The sequence below is a fragment of the Sabethes cyaneus genome, chromosome 1 (assembly GCF_943734655.1).
Source record: "Sabethes cyaneus chromosome 1, idSabCyanKW18_F2, whole genome shotgun sequence".
NCBI lineage: Eukaryota > Metazoa > Arthropoda > Insecta > Diptera > Culicidae > Sabethes > Sabethes cyaneus.
This window is the reverse complement of record NC_071353.1, coordinates 52000646-52025978: the sequence shown is the minus strand read 5'-3', so window position 1 is coordinate 52025978 and position 25333 is coordinate 52000646. Positions and strand designations below refer to the sequence as shown.

General features: G+C 41.4%; 3 protein-coding genes across 3 annotated transcripts in view; 1 reads left to right on the top strand and 2 right to left on the bottom strand.

Moving 5' to 3' along the window:
- Positions 1-510: 510 nt before the first annotated feature.
- Positions 511-3599, bottom strand: LOC128740737 (twinfilin). Its single transcript, XM_053836305.1, has 4 exons — positions 3408-3599; positions 3111-3188; positions 2729-2840; positions 511-2390 (listed from the first exon to the last, which is right to left on the bottom strand). Exons 1-4 carry the CDS (start codon positions 3430-3432, stop codon positions 1574-1576), a joined length of 1032 nt encoding a protein of 343 aa, XP_053692280.1. The 5' UTR covers positions 3433-3599; the 3' UTR covers positions 511-1573.
- Positions 3600-4491: 892 nt separating this feature from the next.
- On the top strand, positions 4492-13134 carry LOC128733211 (cyclin-G-associated kinase). The gene is made up of 5 exons (XM_053826909.1): positions 4492-4739; positions 5492-5862; positions 5918-8854; positions 8934-9095; positions 11156-13134. Exons 1-5 carry the CDS (start codon positions 4604-4606, stop codon positions 11264-11266), a joined length of 3717 nt encoding a protein of 1238 aa, XP_053682884.1. The 5' UTR covers positions 4492-4603; the 3' UTR covers positions 11267-13134.
- Positions 13135-15823: 2689 nt separating this feature from the next.
- LOC128745689 (uncharacterized) overlaps positions 15824-25333 on the bottom strand; it is a 66383-nt gene continuing 56873 nt past the window's right edge. The window contains exons 4-7 of the mRNA XM_053842767.1: positions 22199-22438; positions 19178-20214; positions 16031-19118; positions 15824-15953 (exon numbers count right to left, since the gene is read on the bottom strand). Of these exons, the coding sequence (XP_053698742.1) occupies positions 15824-15953; positions 16031-19118; positions 19178-20214; positions 22199-22438 (4495 nt within the window). The remainder of the gene's footprint in view (positions 15954-16030; positions 19119-19177; positions 20215-22198; positions 22439-25333) is intronic.

The following is a 25333-nucleotide window of genomic DNA, read 5'->3' as shown; positions in this document are numbered from 1 at the left end:
TCGAGGCTCAGTTCGAGCGGTTCTCGTCCCAGATAACACAAAATCGTAATAGAAAGTTCACATTAAATCGTTTTGATGTCAAATTCAAGTTGGAATTGTATAATGATTAGAGTATGTCAAATCGAAGTGAACAATAAGTTGTTTTGCAGTCGTGCGTGTCTTCATATACAATTCATGACTGTGAATTATAAAGCAGTATAGACGATTGCAATATTTGATTATATCTCAATCATATATTCAGGAGTATTTAGTTGCGTGTTATAAAAACTACGCAAAATAGAATTACAAATAATTGTCAAAATTTTCGCACGTATATCGCCTCCACTTTGGTACATATATGTTCTTATACCTCAGTTACAATCGAGATATACAAACCAAATGGTTTACTGGCTAATTCCCGAAGGACAAGTGCTTGATAAGCTATTATACAACAAAAATGTTACTTGAGTAGCTAGTCATCTAAGAATTAAAAATATGCATAACAAATTGTTTACTTCAATAAATAGCACTTTTATTCTTTGCTGTATAAAGAATATTACAAGATATACTGTTTATTCTAATTCTGTTGTGTTTTCGTCGATTTATATGCTAATTTTATATCACTACAGGCAAATTCAAATTCATTTAAAATGCTACTCATTTAAAATTCTTGCATGTTCGATCGTTTCATTCCATCAAAATTTTCAGAATGCAATATGACCACTTGGAACTTGTGTTCTCTTATATGTTGGGCTGTAAGATGTTAGTTAATGCGATCTTCTTTAATGACTGTTGGAGTGATTTTGTTTAGCGGCCCATACACTACAATTTTTGTCTGTAAAGTTGCTTGGCAGTAAGCATATGCTTTTTTCTGCGGAGAACCTGCCAGGCTTCATGCAATGACGGTGTTCTAGCAAACCAGTCATCATACGTGTTCATATTCTATGCTATGACAGTCAGCTCCGAAGAAAACGCCAAACCTTTGTAGAAAGATATCACATATAATAATTTGTGAAAGGAAGCCTAAAGTGCAAATCAACTGTTTATGTAAGGACCGCGTATATAATCGTTTCGATGGATTATTGTGATTATCAGCCTCGCAATCTCATTGAACATAGGATTAGGTGTAAAATATGTACGGTATGTTATAGTGATAGGTGAACAACCAAACAACACTCTCGCTTTAGGTTGATATTTATCAAGCTTGTTTCATTAGAGATCGAAAACGAATACAGTCAATCTGTGCTGCTTTGTCCGAGACTAGTTAACAAAGAAGTCCCTAAGGTGGAATACAAAAATCAATGCAATATTGGTACAAATTAGATTTTTTTAGAATAATGACGTCTGCTATTCAGAGAGCACATAAAACATGCCCTACATTCATTTCTTTCCAGACATAGGTTAATAATTACTTTCTAAACCAAATACCCTTGAAATAAGAAAAGTCCAATTACTAGTTTCTTGCATCGATTCCGACACGTGTTCAGTTATCAAAGCAGTTCAAATCATTTCTGTGTAAAAAGCTGTTACTATAAAAACTTGCACTTCTCTTCCGGTTGGACGGGCCCGGATGGATCACATATCGGTTGTCCATTTACTCAACTGTCTGCGGCTTGGTCAGCCTCTTTGCACCTCGACTTGGCGGTCCCTTAGGCTTAGAAAACTGAGGACGCAAATTGAGTTTTCTCGGATGTAATTCCTCATACAAGAACTCCTCTGTTAGCTCCGTACCACTGTCAATTTCCAATTTCTTAGCTATTTCGATGCCGTGTTTCTCAATGGTGGCAGAAAATGGACCTTTGCAGCTTGAGTACATCATTCGTTCGCGAATAGAACAGCTATAGCCTGGCATAGAATAGATGAAAACCATACTATCTAGATGATTTTCCTCATGTAGATGTTTGAAGAGATACAGATGATAACGGGCATGATCTGTTGGGATTTGAGCTGGCAGCTTTAAGAGATCAATGTTAACCGCATTAACTAGGTGAATTTTTTCTTCTTCCAAATCAATTCGAAATTGTAGATAGTTATATAAACCTCTTCGCATATCGTGCAAAGCTTGAGCAGTTGGATCCGATATTGGACAATTAATTCCGCCGAGTGTCTGTTGCTTGGTGTCAATGGCAAATTCTGTCTTTACTTCACTTTTTCTTATTTCTGCCAATTCTTCTTCACGACTAGTCAGCGGAGCAGGAGAACTGAAATCAATTTTGTGTTTTTGATATCCATGTAGTGTCGTTTCATCTTTGCTAGTCGCGTTCAGCTCTTCCTTGATGTGCCCGGACCCAAACTCCAGCTTTAGCGTAGCTTTTGTGGAAGCATACAACATTTTCTGTCTCACTGTGGCAGCTTCCGGTACCCAACTCAGCAACAACCAGGCGTAGCCAGTTGGTATTTTGTAATCAAGTCTAAAACGTAAATACAATTAACACCGTGTATGACGGTCTTAACCTATAATAATTCACAGATAATATGTCAAACAAACAATACAAAACAGAACCGGCAGAACAGAAACAATAAAAAATAAAACATATTATTTCAATAGGAACATTCATTCATTAGTCAAATGAAGCATAAAATAATGGAGCCGAATCATTTATAGAAATCGCATTTCATTGCCAACAACCAATACTCTAATCTGAACCGGAAGTGGTTACACACACTTTGTAATCGTTGCCGCACTAGTAACGTGGTGGTCGGGCGGTACACCTAACGGTACACCTTCTAACTTTCCACCGATACTCACCGGTACAGAATATAACAGGGGATTTCATCTTCAATCAGTGGTTTTACGAGTGCATCGTAGTCTTTCTCCCAATCCTTTTTCACACCCTTGTGATCAACTAGAGTGAGTTCCTCTGTAAAAGTGAAAAGCATTACAACTAGGTTTAACCATTGACCCGTGACGATCGGTACACGAATGTTCAATGGAAACCTCGTACCGTTTCATTTTTCTAATACAGCAGAAAAAAATTTAATTCCATACGAAAACTGAGAATTCAAATTGCGAAAGCATTTCAGCTTTCAATATAAAAATAGATTTTTGCTTAAAGTCGAAATCGTCGAAATGCCAGCCAGTTCAGGTTGAGCAGGTACAGCAAAAATTGAACTTCCAATGTTATGCTTACCATTTTCAATAGAAACTTTTAAAACTCGCGTTTTTCCGTCCTTGCATTTTCCAAAAAATTTGAGCAGTTCTGCGTTTGCTGGAAAATGTAGATTGCACAATTAACTGGATGTCTACCTATATGTATATAACGATGTATATTGTAATTGTTGGGTAAATCAATTGCTGATCGAGGGTGATAAGTCACGATAGAAGGCGTAGTAACTTTTTGTTGGCCGGTGGAAGAATGGAAACGCAACGGAGAGGGAAATATATGCCGATGGAAAAAATTGAAAAAGAAAAATGATTCACTACCAACCTTTAATTCCGGTTTGGTGAGACATTTTTTCACACTATTTGGGCCAATGTAAATCCAATGGAACACTATACAGCTTGATTTTGACAAAAAATTTCTGAAATCGAGTATTTCCGCAGAAGTTTATTGCAAAATTTAACTAAAAGTTTCACTTTTTCTATAGCACCACTTAACCGACAGACAATTGACCGAAGATATTCAATGATTGGCGGACGAAAATTTTGTGCTGTGCTGATGCTGACGGTGATGGGAGAGTTCACTTTGGTTGACGGGTTTGGTGCAATGAATAATTTTACAGGTGTGGCAATTAAATATAATAAATATTCCATCAAGTATAGACTGGCAATTCTTCCTCGAGCCAATCGGGCCCATCAAGCTCGCTCCCATAAGGATTGCTAATAGACCAAATCAAGATGACGTCATCTGGCAGATACTGGCGCCCTTGTTTACAAACAGACCGTAGAATCCAAAAAAGTTTCAACTGTTTAAACAACAAGTTTGTTGTTTAAACCGAGTTTAAACAGCATTAGGACTAAATCTAAAAGCCATTATGCCTGTAAAATGTTAAAAAACACGCTACATTCGCTATAAACGGAAAGGAAAGTTTTCTAAAATGTAAACAAGGGCGCCAGTATCTGTCAATTGACGGTATGATGATTTGGTCTATTACAGAAACTATCTTGGAGACTATAGATTAGATTACAGAGGCGCCGAAACACTCAAAACCCGCTAAATTTTCAACGAAAGTGAAGGTAACTTTATTTAAAAAAATAGCGGATTTTGAGTGTCAAGCAATCGCTCGTGGTGCGCTGTGTTCGCACATTGATGCACTATACAGCGCACCACCTGCGACGTATAGTTGCGACACACAGAACAAGAATAAAACCGAATGTCGCTCGTCGATTATTACGGTTTTCAACGTGACGTCGTTAATTCCTGTTTCAAGCAGTTGAAAAGTTATAAATAATGTTACTTCGTCATGTTTAGTATTAGAGTGCATATCGGACACCTGCGCTATGTGAAAACCTTGGTGTTCTGTCAAATGCTTTCATTGTTGGACTTGGAGAGATTGTGAGCTGCGGCTGGAAGAAAGAACACGGAGCATTATCGAAGAAAAAAGCTGTCGCATCTTGCTCTAGTGAAAAATTGGTGCAAATTTCGTAGTTTTCCGTGCGCAAAGTGCTGTAGGCTGATGCAAGATGAGTGATTTCTTCAAGTCAGCGATAAATTACTTCAATGCCGGACCCACTGGCTGCGGACAGGAAAACGATTTCGTTGGACAGACAGTGGAAATCGCCAATGTCAAGCTGCGGATCAAACGTGTTATCGCTGAAGGTGGGTGGAAAAAAAGGATTGATGGAGTGAATCAGAGTGGACTATCCCGCAGAGTTTTCATTCATAAGTGTTGAGCATATAGTGTAGTATTTCTTCGCTCGATAAAAACCAGTACGAGATGTGATTCGGTTTGTGTAATATGATATAATGTTATTTGAAGAGGAAGTTCTTGAAAAGAAGTATGTAAATTGCAAATGAATACGTTTTCTGTTTTTGAAGAACTGACAAGGATAATGATTAACTCGAGTGTCTGATTTAAAAATATTTTCGCATGCATAAATTTGGAACCTCAGATTTTCAGTTCCGTTGATTTTAAATCTGAGCAGTACATTAAATGTACATAAACTTTATGTAAATTTTATTTGTTCATGTTGTTCATGTTTTACCAAAATTTTGACCTATGTTACATGTTACTGCCAAAACCTGGAAGATTCATGCATAGTCCCAAACAGTAGATTTGACATCTCTGTTTCTGACACATCAAATTTTCGACGCTGCGAAGAGAGAGAGAGTTTGTAGAGCTCGCTGTTAGGTATGTGGCATTTGTTTTTGTTTTTGCTTTGTTTATCGTGATACATTTCATTAGAATGGTTCAAGTCTGATTAGAAAGGGTAACATCCAACAAGTTTTCGGCGTGTTTTTGAACATCAATTTACATCCTACAACTAATGGTGATGACTACGCGTATTGCACGTTGCATCTTTCATTGGCCAAGAATCAAAAATCTCATATAGCCAATATACTCATTTCAGGTGGTTTCGCGTATGTCTACGTAGCGCAGGACTCTCAAACCGGCAACGAGTATGCTTTGAAGCGCTTGCTAGGAGCGGACAAAGAAGAATGTAACAATATTATACGAGAAATAAACACACTCAAGCAGGTGTCCGGACATCCAAATATTATCAAATTCATAGCGGCTACATTTATTGATCGTACTCAGAATGCCACCGCAAAACGTGCGGAATATCTGCTGGTGACAGAGCTGTGTAAGGGTGGTTCACTGTATGACTGTCTTGAGAAGGATCTAGCACCGGAAGCTGTTCTTCGGGTATTCTACCAGGCTTGCCGGGCGGTAGCTCATTTACATACGCAAGCAGTTCCAATCAATCATCGGGATATCAAGGTGAGTATCAATGACAATGACCAAAGCAATGGAGTACAGAGCAACTGTTTCGTAGATTGAAAATTTTCTTATCGGATGTGACGGGCAACTGAAGCTGTGCGATTTCGGATCAGCTTCAACAGATACCTATGCACCGGACGTGAGTTGGAATGCTCATCAAAGAGATATGCTGGAAGATCTGCTTGGTCGCTGTACAACTCCGATGTATCGAGCTCCGGAGCAGCTAGACACCTGGGCCAATTACCCCATCGGTATTAAGACAGACATCTGGGCTTTAGGATGCATATTATTTTGTCTATGCTACCGAAAGCATCCTTTCGAGGATTCAGCTAAGTTGCGTATCATTAACGCAAATTATAACATACCGAATGATTCTCGGTATGCGTGCTACAGTGAGATTATCAAAGGTTGCCTACAGGTCGACCCGCTCAAACGATTTGATATTTCAATGGTCTTGGATAGATTAGCTGCGATATCGGAAACGAAAGGATGGTCATTGAAAGCTCCGCTAGGACTGCACGGAAAACCGCTTAATACCCCTCCTAGTGGCTTGTCGCCTAATCCGAGCCCAATGCATCTTCCATCAGAAAGCGCTCCTGTATCGGGTAACCATGCTCCTCCGCAACGGCCTGCTCCTCCACGGCCGGCTCCGGTTGGAAACATCGGAGGGTCTCCTCAGGAGCGCAAAAATCCGCAGCGCCCTCCGGATCCCGTTCGCCCGCCCCCTCCAGTGATTGCACCGGCTGTTCATCACTATCCTCATCAACCTCCATCAGTTGGAGCTTACGTTGGTGCTGCTGGCAGTGGTGGAGGAGGTCTTCTTTCATCAATAAAAGGTGGAGCGGGAAGTTTTTTCAAAAACCTAAAAGATACATCGTCGAAGGTCATGCAAACCGTTCAACAGAGCATTGCTCGTACTGATTTGGATATTAGCTACATCACGCAAAGGATCCTAGTAATGCCTTGTCCCTCTGAAGGACTTGAATCGACCTACCGGACCAATCACATTGAAGATGTGAAAATATACCTAGAAAGTCGATATCTACCAACTAAAGTCAGTATCTATAATTTAGGTCCTCGCAACTGTCCCAGACTGCCTCCACCAGTGCGTACCGTAGAAGGAAGCTTCATCTATTCCGCGGTTCCGATCTCCTATAAAGCACCCACTCTAGTAGGCTTGTACTCGTTGGCCGAAGATATGTATGGCTTTTTAAATGCGGACCCTAAAACAGTGATTGTTGTCCAAAGTCCCGATTCAGGAAAAGCTCTAGCAGCGACCATAGTTTGTGCATTGCTTATATACAGCCAGTTGGTAACAGAGCCTGAAGATGCTATGCAAATTTTTGCTGTCAAGAGAACTCCACCTGGTATGAGAGCATCCGAATTGCGGTATCTCTATTACATGGGCGATCTAGTTCGATCGGTGCCGCATTTACCGCATTACAATCCTGTCACGTTGGTTTCAGTTACGGCCAGTCCCGTACCTAGAATGACGAAAGCTCGGGATGGATGTCGAGTGTATGTGGAAGTTGCATCAAGCGACCGAATAGTCTTCAGCACTTTACAAGACTATGACCGCATGCGTCTGTACAGCGCTGCGGAAGGTAAAATATCTATCGCTCTAAATGTCACAGTTTGTGGTGATGTCACTGTTACTTTATATCACGCTCGCAATGCACTTGGCGGCATGGGTCGACCACAAGGATTAAAAATCTGTCAATTCCAGTTAAATACCGGTTACATACCGGAAGAGGAAACATTGATTAACTTTAGCAAATCTGAGTTAGATGATGTTCCCGATTTGGAACACGTTCCTCATGGCTTCAATGTAGCGCTGTCGGTGTTTGTAGGAGACTCGGAACGTCCTCCGTCAAACCAACCTCCGTGGGCATCACCCAAAACAACCAGAGATCCCAAGATCCTATTCGCTTCCCAATTAGAGTACGAAGAAAATGTTGACAATTTCATTTCGAAACCTTCTTCCAACCCGACATCAGCACCACACCGGCCTCCACCGCGTCCGGCTCCACCATCACCACAACCTTCTAGAGCAAGCCAAGCACCCCAAAATACAACTGAACATCCGCCAGCTTCAGTTTCTAGTGATGCAGATTTTCTAAATTTGAGCAATCCTAGTCAAGAGCAACCCGAACCATCAGATCACGAAGAACAAAGTGCTAATTACGATCTTCTCGGTGGCTTTGCACCTCCGGTTACAGATAAAAGTGATTCAGATATTATCAACAAGCCTCCGAATGCTGGTCTGGACGATATTTTCGGAGACATTGATAATGATGGAAATGCTACTGGGCCAGTCCCATTACAATCTACCAAATCAAGCAGCGATCTAAACGGGCTTAATCTTAATTTCGAAAATTTTGGTGGCGTCGCTAAACCAGCGGCTCCAAATGAAACAGCTCCGAATGGAGTAATCAACAATCAATTCAACAATAGCTTTGGTTTTGATCCATTTGCTGGAATTAGTGCAAGCGCATTTCATAGTAGCCACCAAACACAGGTGCCGCAGCAGGCTCAAGCAGCAAACAAGGATCCATTTGCTGATATTGGTAATCTAGGTACTACTCTAGGAGCGACGGGTTGGGGAAAATCCGGTGCTCCACCAACCACGACTCCCAGTCCCCGCTCAACACAATTCTCCAGCCCGACCCATCAATATAGCGGAGCTAGCACTGCGAATCCTTCACCGAGAGCGCCGTCGACTCCGATCCATCAAATGCGAAGCCCCAGCGATGCACAACGCCCAGACTACAGTCGGTCGCACTTCGAACCGTCGAAACAATCGGCTACCGGCGGTAACGGAACAAACGGACAACCGAAGGAAAAATCCGGCGATATCTTCGGTGATATCCTTGGTTCACAGGGCTATTCTTTCGGAAGTGGAAAAAATCAGGGCCCGCGCACGATCAACGATATGCGGAAGGAAGAACTGGTCAAAGAAATGGATCCGGAGCGGGTGAAACTAATGGAATGGGTAAGTTACAGCTACTGTTCACTTTTGAGCATGTTAGGGGTTTTAATATAGGCACCGGTTTGTTCGTTTTGTCTTTCAGACTGAAGGAAAAAAGAATAATATTCGAGCGTTGCTCTGCACGGTACACACTGTTCTGTGGCCAGGGGCTAAATGGACCAAGTGTGAGATGCATCAATTGGTTAGCGCCGCCGATGTGAAGAAAACCTACCGCAAGGCTTGCTTAGCGGTACACCCAGATAAGGTAAATAATCGTTGAATTTTTAATAGTATGTGCTTTGTAATTGGTGTGGGCGGGGTTGTGTTTGATAGAATCGAAACTCTAGTGTGGTGTATTATTATTATGTTTATTTATCAGCATTGCTTACTAAAACTAGTAAGTTCGAATAAGATCCTTCCAATAGATAATCTTGTTCACGTTGAGGATTAGGAGTAAATTGTTCAATTTGTACCTACCGACAAACAGCAAATCCGTCGGAAAGGAGGGCATCTTCTACTACGTCATTAGAAGGCACAGGAGTCGTTCTACGACCAATTACAACGATCCGATGCTGATTATTTTGCCGCGGTCCAGGAAATGGCTGTAGAACTTAATTTTCACGTTTAAATATTCGCGAACTTGCCTGGATGCACACAAAGACATTTGCTGCTAGATCGATGTTGTTTTTATTGACAGCCGGCACCTTTCGGTTGTCATCGATATGAACATCGACTCTAGCCACTATCTCATCAGTTGTAAAATCCGCATTTCGAACATTATAAAATCACGCACACCCAGCGGTTGGAAGCTTATGGTGTAGCAGTAGATAACGTCAGAAAGCTGGATAAACCGATCAATAGATCGTAGAACGAACAGCAGGAAGAATGAGTAGATTTGAATGTGAAATACTTACAGGTTGGCCAGACCTGCCGAAAATAAAGTCCATCGTCGGAAGAAGTACGAGTGATGACAGACCGATAATCGTAAATCGCTAGAGTTTTACTGTTTCTCATGATCTGTACGGATCGCGATCTGTGCGTGTGACGATAGCTCCCAGGTTTGATCAAAATAGCTGATATTCCATGCCTGGTCTCTACATCATGATCACTGCTTGCAAGCATCCGAATCTGGCTGCATCTATGATAAAGACGAATTTTACTCATAGGTCAAACCAAAATATGAGCAGTGGAAAAGAAAAAGAGAAATTCGTACTCAAAGTTAAAAAACTGATGCTACTAAAATTATTCTATTTTTCATTCAATTTGATTTATTTATTTATTATTTAGTTTCGCTGTTATTATTTTGTTCTTTGGTTGCGAAGTGTGTCAAACAAAAAATCAGAAAGTCAAATTCCGTCAAAATGTAGCTTCCAAATTTTGCCTTTTCACCATCTTTCAAGGTATTCTTACTAGTGCTTACAACATGGTTTGCGCGCCCTATCCGTCCAGTCACCTTTTCAATATGGGGTTCGACGTGGACGTAGAGCTGCGTAAGTTTATGATTTATCCTTCGCCTCCATACTCCATTCTTCTGTATACCGAATTTGTGCACTCATTCTTGGGAAAGCACATTATAGGTGCCATTGAGAATGGTGATCGCACGATAGCTCTTAAAGTCCAGCTTGTCGTCTTTCTTGTAGATCAGGCGAAAAGCTCCATCTTGCCACACCTCCGTCCGACAGTTTTTCAGTGTCCTAAATTTTGACCACATTCAATATTCGCATGAGTGCCTCCTTCCACGTCAGCAGAGAACTTTAGTTCCGTCGCTCGTGTCCCGATTGGTTGCTGAATGAAAAAGCTGAGAACCCATGTGGAGTATATTTTATACCTACAGATACGTAAGGCGCCGCCGATACGCATTATCTAGCTGTTTTCCAGTTAATACCAGCTGACTGATGGTGTCCTTAGTTTCATCTATCTTAGGGGCTGGCATCTCTTCCGTGTTGAATCTCCGGTAGAAGTTTCATATGTAGCAGCTCTTTCAATACAGCATCTTCCTCCTCTATTAGGTAGGGGTTTTCCTTCGGATGATTTGGGTTCGAAGGAACTTCTTCTGCTTCTGTCTTGTCACGGATTTTAATCGTTTTAACTACTAATTGGAATTAGATATCCTGAACGAAGAAATATTCACTTCACTCCTATCGTTTAGTATTCAATAACGACTGCGACATGCTCGAATTCAAAGAGATTTTTATCGAAATTTAGAGGAGTTGGTAAGCGAGTATTGCTCTTAGTATTCTTTTCTCTTGTAGTCAATAAGTGCACTCGTGCTAGTAGATTGGTAATATCGAGACAATTGGTTTTAATATTCTCTTATCATTTCAGCACACGGGAACTGAGAACGAAAGTATGGCGAAGCTGATTTTTATGGAACTGAACAACGCTTGGAGTGAGTTCGAAAACGACGCCACGCAGCAGAATTTATTCGCCAACTAAGTGATACTCTATTGAAGGCGTGTACTATACTGTTAATTCTAGAAGCCTTAGTGTGCTCTAACTACTGGCGCCTTATCACACACAAGACACAAGTCATCACCGCGGCGTCAAATTCATTAGATCCAAACTGACAACAGTAAGTACCGAAACAGATTGTGACTTGCCAGCAAAATATTTAAGAACTTTCAAAATTCTTATACTGTTATCGCATCTAAATAGTAGATAATCTTTTAACCAGTTGTACGAATCCATCGTATAAGACGATTCTTGGTGAATGTACTTCACGTAAGCTGCGGCAATAGTAGAAGAAAATCGTGTTAAGAGACGTTGCTTAGAAATAAAGATCTTGATTAGTGAAAAATTCTGCAAAATCTTATGTTCTCTTGCATGATATTTCATGCCAGTATGCAATATTCAAATTAAATTACAGAAAATTATTTGAAAACGGTATCATCCGGTACTAACTGTTTTTAAACTTTATTTTTATTTGACCATTACTTCCAAATTTATCGACTTTTTATTTGATTTCTTATTGTTGTTGCCTCCCCAACACTAAATAAATTTATTAGACGTTTTGGTTCAGTTGATCTACATTAGAAATTAAATGCCCAATCAACATAATTGCATCCGTCAGTCTCGGAACAAAATAAAAATATAAAAAGTATACTTTTATTTGAAAATTTCCTATTCTATTCTAATCAATGCTATAATAATGTTGAGATTATACAAAGTATGAACTAACAACAATACCCCAAACAAATAATAATAAATAAATGAAAAAGTTAATCTGTATCTCTTGATGTTTTGCAATAATAATACAATTAAAGCAGCGACTTCAGAATATTTCGTCGGAAACCGAGTGACACTTGATCGCAAAAAAGTTCATCAAATGAAACCTTTCGTATTATTAACATATTTATTTCATATACTATATTCCTTTAGCCCTAAAATTATCTTGAACAATTGTCATTCGACTTGAGGTGTTCTATCCTGGGTCTGGCGCGAAGTCTGAACTAACCGCTTCTATGGCTTTCAATAAACTTGCATACATCCGATAATAACGATTCAAACTAATGAGTTTCGTGAATCCAAGAATTAGCCAGTGTAAAAATGCAAATTATTACATTAATATACCGTTGTTGATTGTAAATGTAACAAATTAAGAAATAGCGTAGCAAATGTAAACAAGCAAATTAATTATTTAGCACTCGGTTGAAGAAATTAAACACGAAAAGCAAAGCGATATGAACTGTGATTGAATATAAACTTGAATTTGAATTGGCGCAACGTTCTGTAAAGTTCGAGTGGTGTGTAGATGACGTTTAAATGAAACGAATTTATTTCTTATTGCGGTTAACTGATTGTGCAGTAAGCAATTGCTTTTCAATATGTGATTATAAACCTTACATTCAAGCAAAACACAGACTTATTTTTCACGTGTACATTTTTTGTCCTACAATTGAATATGTTAGGCGTAGCTGCAGGGGCTTAATAACATACGCGACTGCAATAGTATATTTTTTTGTCGATTGATTAACTTAATTGCGTCTAGGTGAGCATTCCTCAGCATTCAGTTGAGCGTTACAAGCGAAACCCATGGAAGTCAAGCCCTCCGTCCGCACAGATGCGAGCATTAATTTCCGTGGGTTCTAGATTTAGCGTTAAACATGCGTTTATATTTTAGTTCTGTTTACGTTCACAATAATAATCATTTGCCGACGGTGAAGTATGAAATGAGAAGCGAGAATAGTGTTAACATTTATTCAATGTTTAATTCCTTTGTGATGATTTTGATTCGAATGTGGATATGTTTAACTAGAGATGCCGTATTTATTAAGGATAATAGTTAATATATTGCTACTATTGATGAACCGTACAGTTTAAGCCTGACATGTGGTTTAACACGAACATTTCCGAACGCCATTAATATTTTTCTTATTATTGATTTTGGTGTTCCGATATAGTTTTACACAGCACAATTGAGGGGTGCGAGCACAGGGGCCATCCAGATGCCACGTGGACAGAAGAATATCAATGTTTGCCTGGCATTTTGCCAGTATCTTTAAAAACGGATTTATTCCTGCACTGCAAATCGACCAGGCTCTTTTGAATGTTGGAAATGTTATTTTACGGAAATAGACATTAAAAATGCGATCTACAAACCAAAATCATCTTGGCAACCTGGACCGTATGGCATTCCACCGATTATTTTTAAGAAATGCGATGCTTAAAAATCTGAATACAGAGTTTCCACGCGCCATTTATTCTTTGACTCCAAAGCCGCATATGACACCATCGACCGGAAAATCATAGACGAGAACAGCTTCACTAGGAAACTCATCAAACTGATTCAATTTACGATAGACGGTACACAATGCTGTGTTCGGATTTCGGGTGCATTGCCAAGCTCATTTGAATTACATAGAGATCTTCGTGAAAGTGATGGTCTCTCATGCCTGCTGTTCAACATAGCGCTCCAAGGTATTATGAACCGATAGTGGATAGCAACACGCGGGCACGGTCTTCAACAAATCTAGTCAATTCGTCTGCTTGACCGATGACATGGATATTGTCGGCAGAGCATCTGTGGCTGTGGCTGAACAGTCCCAGCCCCACCAGCACCAGCCTAAAGCGCGAAGTAGTAAAGATTGGGTTAAAGGTAAATATGTCTAAAACAAAGTACATGCTGGCCAGCGGATGTTAAGCCGACCGACGCTGCTTGGGGAGTAATTCAATGATCGACGGCGATGAGTTTGAGGTAATCGATGAATTGGTCTACCTTCGCTCACTGGTAACGGCGGACAATGATATCAGCCGTGAGATTCGGAGGCGTATTATCAGCGGAAGTCGTGCTTGCTATGGCCTTCACAAGTAATTGCTGTCGAGCAGACTAAGCTCCCGTATAAAGTGTACCCTGTACAATACGCTAATTAGTTACACGTTAATACGTTGTTCTCTACGGGCATGAAACATGGACAATGCTCGAGGAGGACCTGTGAGTGCTCGGAGTGTTTGAAAGAGAATTGCCTAAAACGATCTTCGGTGGCGTACAGGAGAACGGAGTATAGAGACGGAGGATGAACCATGCTCTCGCACAGCTCTATGGCGAACCCAGTATCCAAAAGATGACTAATACTGGGCATGTTGCAAGAGTGCCGGAAAACTTTCTTTGCAAAGATGGTGTTTGCCTCAAATTCGATAGGAGAGAGGTAGCCCACAAATGAGTTAACTTGAGAAACCTTATTCAACAGGCTTTGTATTTGGATGGTAAGCCACTTAAGTAAGTAAGTATCAAAATAAGTGGAAAGTCTGTAGAACCAAAACCTGAAATAAAAATGGTGATTTTTTTCATTTTTGGTCGTACCTTTAAAAGCTTGCATATTTGACCATTGGTAGTGCAGGTATTCACCTCATCATTTTGATTCCACCACCTTTTTACATGGCACTCTCGTACTCAGGTGAATAAATTTATCGGCTACTCCAAAAGTATCTCCATCGCTTACCGCAGCACCAACACATCGATAGGTTACCACGTTCTTTATCGTTCGTCACGTGCTTCGTTTTGGAAGTCTGATTTTTTTCAACGTTTGACCAACTCCGAATGATTGGTAATTATAGTGCCTTACCCTTTGTCGCTATATATAACGGAACTGACACCGCTGGCGTGCTCAGGTTGGGATACATGCGACCTGATCGGGAATCGTACCCAATGCCACTCAGTGTGAGAACTACTCAACCGACAACGCTAACAAATCTCCTCAATATCCTCCCTGCTTTGACGCGTCAGAGCTATACCCAGTATGAGAACTCTAACGCGGTTCGTCCGTTACTTCGGCGTTCCGATACGTATCGAGTGTCAAGGGTAGAATCAAGGGTGAACAACTAAGTACTTCACTAAGGGTTAAAATTTTATTAGCCATAGCCCGAGCATGATGTACCTGCAATATTTATTTTTGTCTTTGGTGATAATTTTTCATGGAAACTAATGATCTGGCTAGCGATTTGCACCTGTGCACAATATACCCAGGTTTTTATCCCGAGCAAGACCTCTTGCCTCGATGATGTACAAAATGTATGCCTGGAATAACATATTCGTTCATCAAGGCATACAAAAAATCGTTTGAAAAATGGTTTTCGCCAATCGGAGCAAGAGCAAATCGATTTCTCTTCTATGTTTTATTTAGGTTGTTCATTAAGATTATCTTTGTAGCACAGAAGAAACCTGTACCTCACACAAAGAAGTTCGGTTATTCGTGATATTGTCAGAAAATATGAATAATTCTGTTATACAAATTCATTTTAATAAATATCAATAAATAAATAAATAAATATTTCATAACAAAATATCGCTGTCGAAACAATTGAGTACGGCTATGAAAGAATGTAGTATGGAATTGTGGCCTCCGGTAAGCTCATGGTCATGGTCGAAAAGGTCTCCAGTCTGTCGGTATGTAAAGTTCGGTATGTAATGTTCAGTTTTCGTTTTCGTTTGTTCTGTCAGTGAGGCAGGCAGTCGAATAGTTAGTCTAGCCGTCAGTCACCCAGTCAGAATTAAAATCAATCCTCCGCACTAATTGGTTTCGGCAGCTCACTGAGGGAGTACACGTCGCTCTTAAGCAGTGGAACTTCCGGCAGCGGATTTCGCTTCTTCGACTTGGCCACATTGAACATCACCCAGTTATCCGGTCTGTGAATAGAGGAAAATAGAAAGAACCAAACTTGAGTTGATGGGAATTCTTCGATTCAAGTGATGGAATGACTCACCTTTCAATGCTAGTTAACAGTACGAAGGGAACCAGTGCGATTCCTTGCTGTCTTCGGTCATGGTTTGATCCGTGGTTAACAACGGTCGGTCGTTTCGAGTTTGTCGGTCTGCGTCTTCGGGGTGCGTTACTGGTCGGTCGTCGGTCGACCTTCAGTCTGTCAGAAGTTACATCCTGTTTCAGGTGTGTCGCATGTTCGACAGTGCTGTCAGTTTCGTCCGGAATTGCTTGTATGGTGTCCTTAGCGGGCGATCGGCCATGCACATCACCGAACAGTGCTAAACTCATTGCGTCGATAGGGTCCGCTATGTCCGAGAACGGAAGCTCTCCGTAATTCGTCTCGTCCGTTGGATCGGTGCTGTCGTGGTCGGTGTAGTAATCGAAACTGTCGTCGGAAGTTGTGGTCAAAGTTTTGTCTGGTGAACGTTCTGGTTTCGTAAGAAGTTCGTGCGGTCGAGTTCTAGTCCCAAGAAAGTTTTTGTCGTATGTGTTCACTGTCGGTTGTGCGTTATTGTAGATTGTTTCAGTTTGGTTTTGTCCTGTTGAAAGCGGGATGTCTTGTCCTGTTTGGTCCTCGTTTAATTTGTCTTGCGGGTAGTTTGTTTTGTCAGTATAGACCGTTGTCTCAATTTTATCGTACACACTGTCAGTTAAGTAATTTGTATTGTCATTCAAGTCTATCGTGCCTGTCGTGGTCTCGTTGAAGTTGTCTAGTTTCGTCAGAAGTTTTTCATCGTTTACGTTGGCAGTTGATTGTAGTCTTTCGTATTCATGTTCCTCTGTACATGGTCCATGTGAGTCAACGTTGATTTGACACAGCACTTTGGTAGTCGATTTTGTCTTATCTGTGTAGTGGTCTATTCCAAGTTCTGTTCGATCAACTTTGTCAGTCAACAGAATTCCCGTATTTAAGTCATCTTGCGTTTTATTCGTCGTTTGCGGAGCTTTGTCGGTAGGGTCAGCAGGATTGTTTCTGTCTGGTACGTTGGTTGTTTTGTCCTGGTAAATGTACGGTCGTACGAATTGGTCCAGGTCGTCTTCCAGTTCTAGTGATTGGGTGTAATTAGTAGCGTATCGTAACGAGTCTGTCTGTGTCCAAAGTTTGGCGTGTTTTGGTATTTCATAGGTCATCATGGTCGTTGGATCACGCACGTTAAATAGACTGTAATTGCGATAGGTCTCAATGTCACTCGTCTTTTTGATGGGTTCGTATTTGTTTTGTTCTGGTCGAAGGTATCCGTCATGTTCGTGAACGTTTAAGGTGTCGTAGTCATAGTCGTGTTTTAGCGTAGATATAAGTCCAGAAGGAAACCCGTCTTGACTGGTTCTTAGTTCTTTTTGCGGTTTCAGGTAAGTCGCTTGTCTTTGGAAAAATGTAGGCGAAGGTACAGATTGCTGAGCAATAGGTTGAGACGAGAAATGCGGTCTAGGGTCTACGGAAAAGACAGATTGAGAGACAGCGGAAGGGGAAGGATTCTTTGAGTTCTGAAGAAATACGTTAGAGTTGAGAGCAGATGCAGAAGCTGATAGAAAAATAGGCTTGTCGTTTGGTCTGTTATCGTTTATTACTACAAGTCCAGGTCTTTGGAACACCGTTTTCGGAGTTGTTTTGCGTTGCTGTTGATGTCGTGTCGTTTTCTGTTTGGTATTTGTATCGTAATAGTAGTTAACGCTGATAATCTTGTTGGAAAGTCCTCGTTTCGGGGTCGTCTGTCGTGTGGGTCTACGTTTTGTGTCTAGTCCGTACGGATTGTATGTCGTTAATGGTGGGTAGCAATTGTAGCCACAATAAGGTGGTTGGGGTGGCTCTTCAGTAGGTTTGTAATAGTAAGGATTCGGTGGCGGTGGTGGTGGTTCAGTGTCAGGTCCGTCATATCCATATCCGGGATTCACAAACACGGGTGGGTCAGCGTCCGAGTTATAGTCATAGTTGTCATAGTCCGAGGGTGGTGCCGGAGCAGGTGCCGGATAGTAGCCACGTCGAAGAGCGATGTCCTTCGGAAGTAGGGTTGCGTTATCGTCTTCTGTGAATAACTTTGACAGGTTGATGTAAGTAAGGTCGCGTTTCGTTATTGTATGATTGTTTTCGTTGTTGCTGTCCGTTATGTTTAGTTTTGAATCTCGTTTTAAATCTAGTTTAGTGATAATACCGTTTGTCGGTGCTGTCGGTCGTCGTTTCGGTGTAGTTTTTCGAGTCGGTTTTCGCTGCGGAAGCTGAGTCGTACTGCTTAGGTCCAATTTGTCATCGATATTAGGAGCAGCCAGCAGTGTCGGCTCCTTGTTCGTACTAGGTCTGGTTACGTGGGAAATACTGGCTGATGTCGGCGTGCCAATGTCTAGTTTGTTGTTGATAGAGGTTGTCAAGGAATTTAGAACAATGTGTCCGTTAGAGGGTATCTGCAGACCAACGTTTCCGTTCGGTATGAAGTCCACATTACTCACAATATTTGCTTTTTTCGTAGGCTGTCTAGTTGTCGAGGTAGTTGTAGCAAGAGATTGTACTGCATCAAGGTCGATCAGGTTTTCGCTCTGTCCAGTGTTCGTTGCGTCATTTGGTCTAGTGAACGGGTCTCGTTCGGTCCATGGTTCCAGGTCGATAGGTGCCATCAGTTTTGAGTCACATGGTAGTCTCTCGTTTTGTATTATATCAGCTGGAAGGAAAGCATGTGGCTGCAGGGTTCCCCCTCCAAGTGCTCTGCACAAAACCTGCGAGAAAGCTACCTGTCGAATCGCGTCCAGCTGCGCTGGCGTAAATGACGATTCAAAACCTGGGTTTTCGTACCAAAATCGATCTCCCTTGCGCAGATTGCTAAATTGCTGAGCAATAATACAGGAAAATGTTGGTCCTACGATACCTCCTACAACCGGTCGTTCGGCAAGACCTCCTACGAACAGATCAATGTCATCCAAGTTGCGGTACGCTTTACGTAAACGATGTGCCGAAGCTGGACCCATGACTCGCTCCAGATCGTTCCATTCTCTGATGGGCGTAAGTCCGCATGGTACTCTCCAATTTATATACGGCTGAATACCGTGATCTCTACCGCGTTGTATGTTGATTGCCGCCAGGTCTAAGCCGAAAGGGAAACCTGCAATAAATTGCACATGCTAATTCGCGCTTACGCAATAAACCAGGCATCCAACTTACTTCTGGTTTGAAACAAATGATTTGTCAATTCCGCTGTTATAAACTCGTCGCGCTTTAGGGCTCGTTGGTTGACCATACCTCGCACCAGTCTGTGCAATGATCCAGGACCACCGAGGTCACCTTCTGCGGATTCTTCGTGCAAGGTCACATTGTTCGGTATAAAACGATGGAATCGGTCCGCTCTCATATAGGATCCCTGTATCAAGGAATGACCGAAACGAAAAGCTGCGGCCGCAAACTCATTTGTCACGGTGGGGTTAATGTTTGGGTCATATCCTGTGTAGAAGCCACTGGTCTCCAGTTCTAAGTCGAACAATCGACATACTTGTTTTCCTAAGATGATCGGTAAAAACTCGCGAAAAGTGATGTGCTGAAACATAGCTCCAACTATTCGCCGTGTCTCTTGATACACCTTCTCATCGCTCCAATGCGGATTGATGTCGGAAAGCTGAGTAGCTATTTGGTTGTGTTCATTGACCCAAACCATGTGGAGCATGAGCAGTCCGGGTTGTTCGCCACTCCGGGCATCGCCAGGCCGAATGCATTGGTTGGCTAATGCAGCACGGAAGCATACGTCTTCGCTCGGTGGCCCCCGTCCAAACAAAAGCAACCCGGATCGAAAGATTCGCGCATTGTCCGATGTGCGAGGGTTGCTCGAGTAAATCGGAGATGCATCGATGTACGTTGTTACCTGGTTGGTTTGTTCGCGCCACGAAAGCAGACAGTCACGTCGCTGGGCTGGTGCCGAACGCAGAAACTCCAAACACCGCACACCAAGCGGTGACAGCCACGGGTCATCCAATGGAACCTTGATGGGCAAACAGGACGGATGCAATGCGTCATCATTTTTCCCCCCACAGCAGCGCGGCGTTGAACCGTTCAAACTGCGAGGCTGCGCCGTTGCGGTCAGATCGTGATCCAACAGCTGTCCCCACAGGGCAAGCATCATCGTTACGGGGGCTTCCTCCTGGCGGGTTCCGTGCACCACCAGACTGACGAAACGTGCCGAAGGTAGCGGTGAGCCGTTTGACGAACGCCTGTGATTGGATCCAATAGAAAACTGTGATTAGTGAGCTTGCTACGCTGAGTTTATAATTACACATCGAAAGATGACATTAGAGGAGTACGAAATTACAAAATTTCTTCCGATTTGCTTTGTTCTGAATCAATTGGTATTCATCCGTTGAGCGCAACAATAAAATATATTTGTGAGAGAATCGAAGAGTATCTCTTATTTTCACATTATTTTTTTTCGCATGTTGCTCGAGGAACAAAATTGGTCCTATGACAGAGCCTTGTAGAACTTTGCCACTGTTGAATGCAGCCCGATTGAATGTAACTTAAACAGATTTGAAACATGATCGGAAAGCCCAAACCTTGACTTGGTGTTCATGTACCAAAAGTTACAAGATTTTTCCACTATTACTTTTACAATGCATTTACCTGGTTACGCGTTTCGCTTTTTATGCTAGGATCAAACCAAATGCTGTGCTTTTTATGATCCGAAATAGTATGGATTGGCACGAACATATTATGAAGATTGGTAAGAACTTTCTTGAAATATGTGAAATAAGAATTTGTGTTATTGATTTGATAGAAAATACTCGAGCTATTTTAGTTTAAAAATTCTACAAATGAAACAAATTTAAGGCGCTCAATTGGAAAAAAAAGTTATTAATAAATCGCGTTTCTTTGGCCGTCAAACTAAGTTTTTTGTTTTCAAAGTCGCAATATATTTAAAATGCGTGTATTTTATGAGGCATTTCGGAAAAGGATGAAGGGTGGAATCCAAAACACTACGCATAGTTTACTCAAAACTACAAAAACTTTGCGTTTGACTCAGTAGCATGCCTTCTAATATAACTTCTAACTGTAGTTTTTAAGATAAAACTTGCGACTGAATTGACATGATCTACCCGCAGCAAAATTCCGAATGCTGAGTTTGAATTTGATCGCTGCTACTAATCGTAGTTACAGAATCTTCTGCTAATTTCCACTGAACAAGAATCAGCAAACAGAGCTGTGTCATGTGTCGGTTTCGGTTTTCTAAATACGATTTTCACTGTAATGAAGGCGGAGCCACGGAAGTACAGTGTAATGAAAGAAATGAAGAGAACTGGCGCTACTTCTGCCACGTGCAGTTAAATCGCGTTCACTTAGGAGCAGAATAAATTTGAAAAAAGTCAGTTTTAGCACAGATAAACAAACAAGGATGGTGAGGCCAGTGCCCCGGTGAGCACAATTGCAAAAATTAATGCTAAAGTTTTCACACCGTATTTCGCAGGTCTTAGCAAGCTCTTTATTCTCTGTACGATCAAAAAATTCCACGCTGATTCTCTCTTGGTTCGGTTTTACGGAAGCCATCTAGACAAACAAATTTGCGCACAGAACAAACAACAGCCTGTTAGAGACATTTTTCTGTATGGATATTATAACTGCGATTAACATTTGGATCTATTGTGATAGCTTTTGTTAGAAATTATGTTGTTGGAACTACTCACTATATTTTTCAAGTCGGTGTTGGGGGAAATAAAACCACGTTCATTCAAGAAAGATCAAATGGGTATTGTTTGTCGTATTTTAATAAAAAAAACTTACTATATTGCACTCAAACACATTTCTAAAACACTACTTAATTTCTAAAACACTACTGGCAAACAATAGCACTAAATGTTTTTAGCAGTAGCAGCAGTTTTCTTTTTCAACAATCAGTGATTGGTATCAGAAATTAAATATCCTGCATTTAAAATTGCAGGTTATAAATTCGTAAAAAAGCAAATCGAAAACTTTCAATTTCCTTTTTCAATTTTTTTGATTTTTACTTGTTGAACAAATTTTTCGTTAATTTAGAATCGAAATGCTGGCATTTTTTTAAACCAAATTTTGCTTCTAGAATTTTTGAAAACATTTAACGTCGTAAATAATCTACTTTCTAACCAGCTTTCAAGACCTAAAAAATTAGCAATTTCGTACTAAACTGACTCTACTAATTGACGGAAAGGAAAAAAATCGGCCGCTTACCTTATCACATCAACGCCATCCGCGTACTCCGGCGCAAGGAACCGATGGAATGGCATCTGGGCCGATCCCCAGCGGGGTTTCTTCCGATTGTTGCACGTTCCGTCATGGGTCCGATAGCGTCGACTGGCCGGGACGCACGGTGGTGACTCCCTCGATGGGCACATCCCTTCCAGGGGGGTCCGCTTGAGTGAAATTTTCGGCGGAAGCTGGCGTCCCACGGCCACGTACTCGACGTTGGTGCTGCATTGTGATCGAAAAAGATCGCTTAGTTTCCCTTTTCAACACGAGATTAGGTAATGTCCGCAGTGAAGCCACTTTCGAATCGCTTCAAACGATCATTCAAATGCACTTTCATTCTGTCTTGCTGCTGGCAAACGAATTTCACTTTCTTCTGAGGTCGGCGAGTGAAAGTTCACCGCGACAGCTTTACTTTACTAGATTGATCACTGAATTCTTTGTTTATTTATTGTTTTGAGCTCAAGGTGCTCGTGACATGAAAGCAGAAATAAAACTGACTGTGCTGATCGTCTGGCGCATTGTATTTATAAAGTCACGCGCAACACCACGCGGACGCGAGGCATCGGCAAGTCGGTCAACACGAAACACACCCCGCGCAGTGGTGCATCACCTAGCACAACCCAAAAGCGCCACAAGCTCCACCACCACTACCACCATTGCTATTGGTTCATTCAATGCAGAAGAGGCAACTTGCAGCTCTCGAAGCTGCAGCATAAGCTTCAAAATACGGATGAATGGATAGCGTAACAAGAAATTTTTTTTGAATTTTCTGTGTGAACATATAAAAAAAAATTTTTTTTCTTTGATAAACTATTGAATTTACTACTTGAAAACAACATATCGCTATAATTATATCAAAGGTCTTCGTAAATGCGTCAACCCCAAGCAAATAATAATAAAATGACGAATCGATTCGCACATATCCCACTGTGCCGTCATTGGTGTTACGCGGCAGTGTTCAGAAGAGAAGCCCTCCCGGATCCAACTTCGGTTGTACTACGGAGGGGTGGCGTCGGTCGACGGAACTCTTGCCCGTGCTCGCTGTCATCCATCTTCGAGCCGTCGCCGCTATCCGCGAGTGATGCATCACCCCTCCCGCTGCGCCTCAGTAGTTCCGACCGTAGTACCCTTGCCACTAGATCACGGACGTCTGATATTAGATCGAGAGTAGCGGTTTCCGCCGGTTGGTTCGATAATTTAGGTATCAACAGCCAGAGACAGCAGCAAACAAAGTTCGATCGCAATTAGCGGGTTTTTTGCCGCTACCCTGCCTGGCGAAAGGCCTCCGAGGCAGTTTTCACTCGGATGACGGATATCGGTTGGTTAGTGGTAAAGTGTCTAATTTTTTTCCTGTCTGTGGCGTGATACAAATGCAGTTGCGATTACGTGAAAAACATGAATTATTGTGCTTTTGATCTTAAGTAATTTTGAAGTAAATTTTCGAGTTTACATGCTGTTGTTATATAGAAGCGGCAAGCGGGTTATTAGAAAGATGCAGTGCGACTTAAAATCTCAAGAATCTCACTCAAACTTCTGCAGTATAAAATAGACACGAACAAAATTCGCAATATTTTTTTGTAAATTCACTAAATCTAGGAACAAATCTTTAGTTTTCGTTTTTCCTCTTGAGAGATTAAAAGGTTTTCAACAAACATCATTTTGTTGACTTTTCGAAACCGTATTTTCATTTCTCTATAAAATACTCGACAGTGTTTTCAGTCTTTCGATAGTGAAACGTGAAATATTTCTAGAGGGTGACCGGACGAGAGCCATAAATACGATAGCCATACGTGCGAATTCCATACAGACGAATGCCATAATGTATGTTTGTAATTTTGTATTTTTTTAGAAATTTGTATTTTTTTAGAAAATCCAAAAATCTCCACATGCTAAATTTGAGTCCTTTTGCTTGATTAGTTCTCGAGTTATGAGGAAATTTGTATTTCGTTTGTATAGGAGCCCCCCCCTCTTAAAGTGGGTAGGGGTCGTAATTCACCATAGAAAATATTCTTGCCTTCGAAAACTTTCACATGCCAAATTTTGTTCCATTTGCTTGATTAGTTCTCGAGTTATGAGGAAATTTGTATTTCATCTGTATAGGAGCCTCCCCTCCTAAACTGGGGAGGGGTCCCAATCAGAGACCGAAACGGTTACATTTTTTCTTTACATTTACCAGCATGCAATGCCATGTCAGACTCTAATCAATACCATCGCTCTGTACTGTTTCTGTATCGACAGTGCCTATCTCTTGCACGTGTCGAGACTAGCCCGAATACGTACATGATAATAAGCAAACATTTTCGTATGTCAGCCGACCATTCATACAAAATGTCATATAGAAATGACATGCATTAGTCGCATTTTGCTTACAGTTGTAGTTGGAACAGTATGGAGCAGTGATAGAGAATAAGGTGTGTTGGGGACCTTCTTATTTAAAACCGTGTTGTTTAGGGGAAAGCTGTATGTTTGGTTTACGTGCGCAACAGCAAAAGAGAATACAAAAAAGTGTCTCCAGGACTGGTGACATGTTCTCCCCGGTATCGAAGAGTGTATGACACGTAGACCAAGAGATGTTTTCGTTGTTCTCACATTTCTTTTCGGTGCTTGTGTACCAGTAACATGTCGCAAGACTGGTAGCCACAAAGAATGGTAAATGTCTTCAAATTTTTGTCATCAACCAGTACATTTTACGTCCCAGGTCCCAATTCATCATAGAAAAAATTTTTGTCTCCAAAAACACCCACAAGCCAAATTTAGTTCCATTTGCTTGATTAGTTCTCGAGTTATGAGGAAAATTGTTTTTCATTTGTACAGGAGGCCCCCCTCTTAAAGTGGGGAGGGGTCCTAATTCACCATAGAAAATATTCTTGTCCTCGAAAACCTTCACATGCCAAATTTGGGTCCATTTGCTTGATTAGTTCTCGAGTTATGAGGAAATTTGTGTTTTCTTTGTATGGGAGCCCCCCTCTTAGTGGGGGGAGGGGTCTCTAACTATCACTAAAACCTTTCCTGGCCCCAAAAACCTCTACATGCAAATTTTCACGCCGATTGGTTCAGTAGTTTTTGATTCTACAAGGAACATCCCGACCGCCACCATGTTCCCCTTTTCAGAAATAA

Coding starts and splice junctions, on each gene's coding strand:
- LOC128733211 (XM_053826909.1), top strand. CDS start 4,604: ATGAGTGATTTCTTCAAGTCAGCGATAAATTACTTCAATGCCGGACCC. Junction 5,863..5,917: donor TCAATCATCGGGATATCAAG/GTGAGTATCAAT, acceptor ACTGTTTCGTAG/ATTGAAAATTTTCTTATCGG. Junction 9,096..11,155: donor TAGCGGTACACCCAGATAAG/GTAAATAATCGT, acceptor TTATCATTTCAG/CACACGGGAACTGAGAACGA.
- LOC128740737 (XM_053836305.1), bottom strand. CDS start 3,432: ATGTCTCACCAAACCGGAATTAAAG. Junction 3,189..3,407: donor TCACCAAACCGGAATTAAAG/GTTGGTAGTGAA, acceptor TACATTTTCCAG/CAAACGCAGAACTGCTCAAA. Junction 2,391..2,728: donor CCCTGTTATATTCTGTACCG/GTGAGTATCGGT, acceptor TTTACGTTTTAG/ACTTGATTACAAAATACCAA.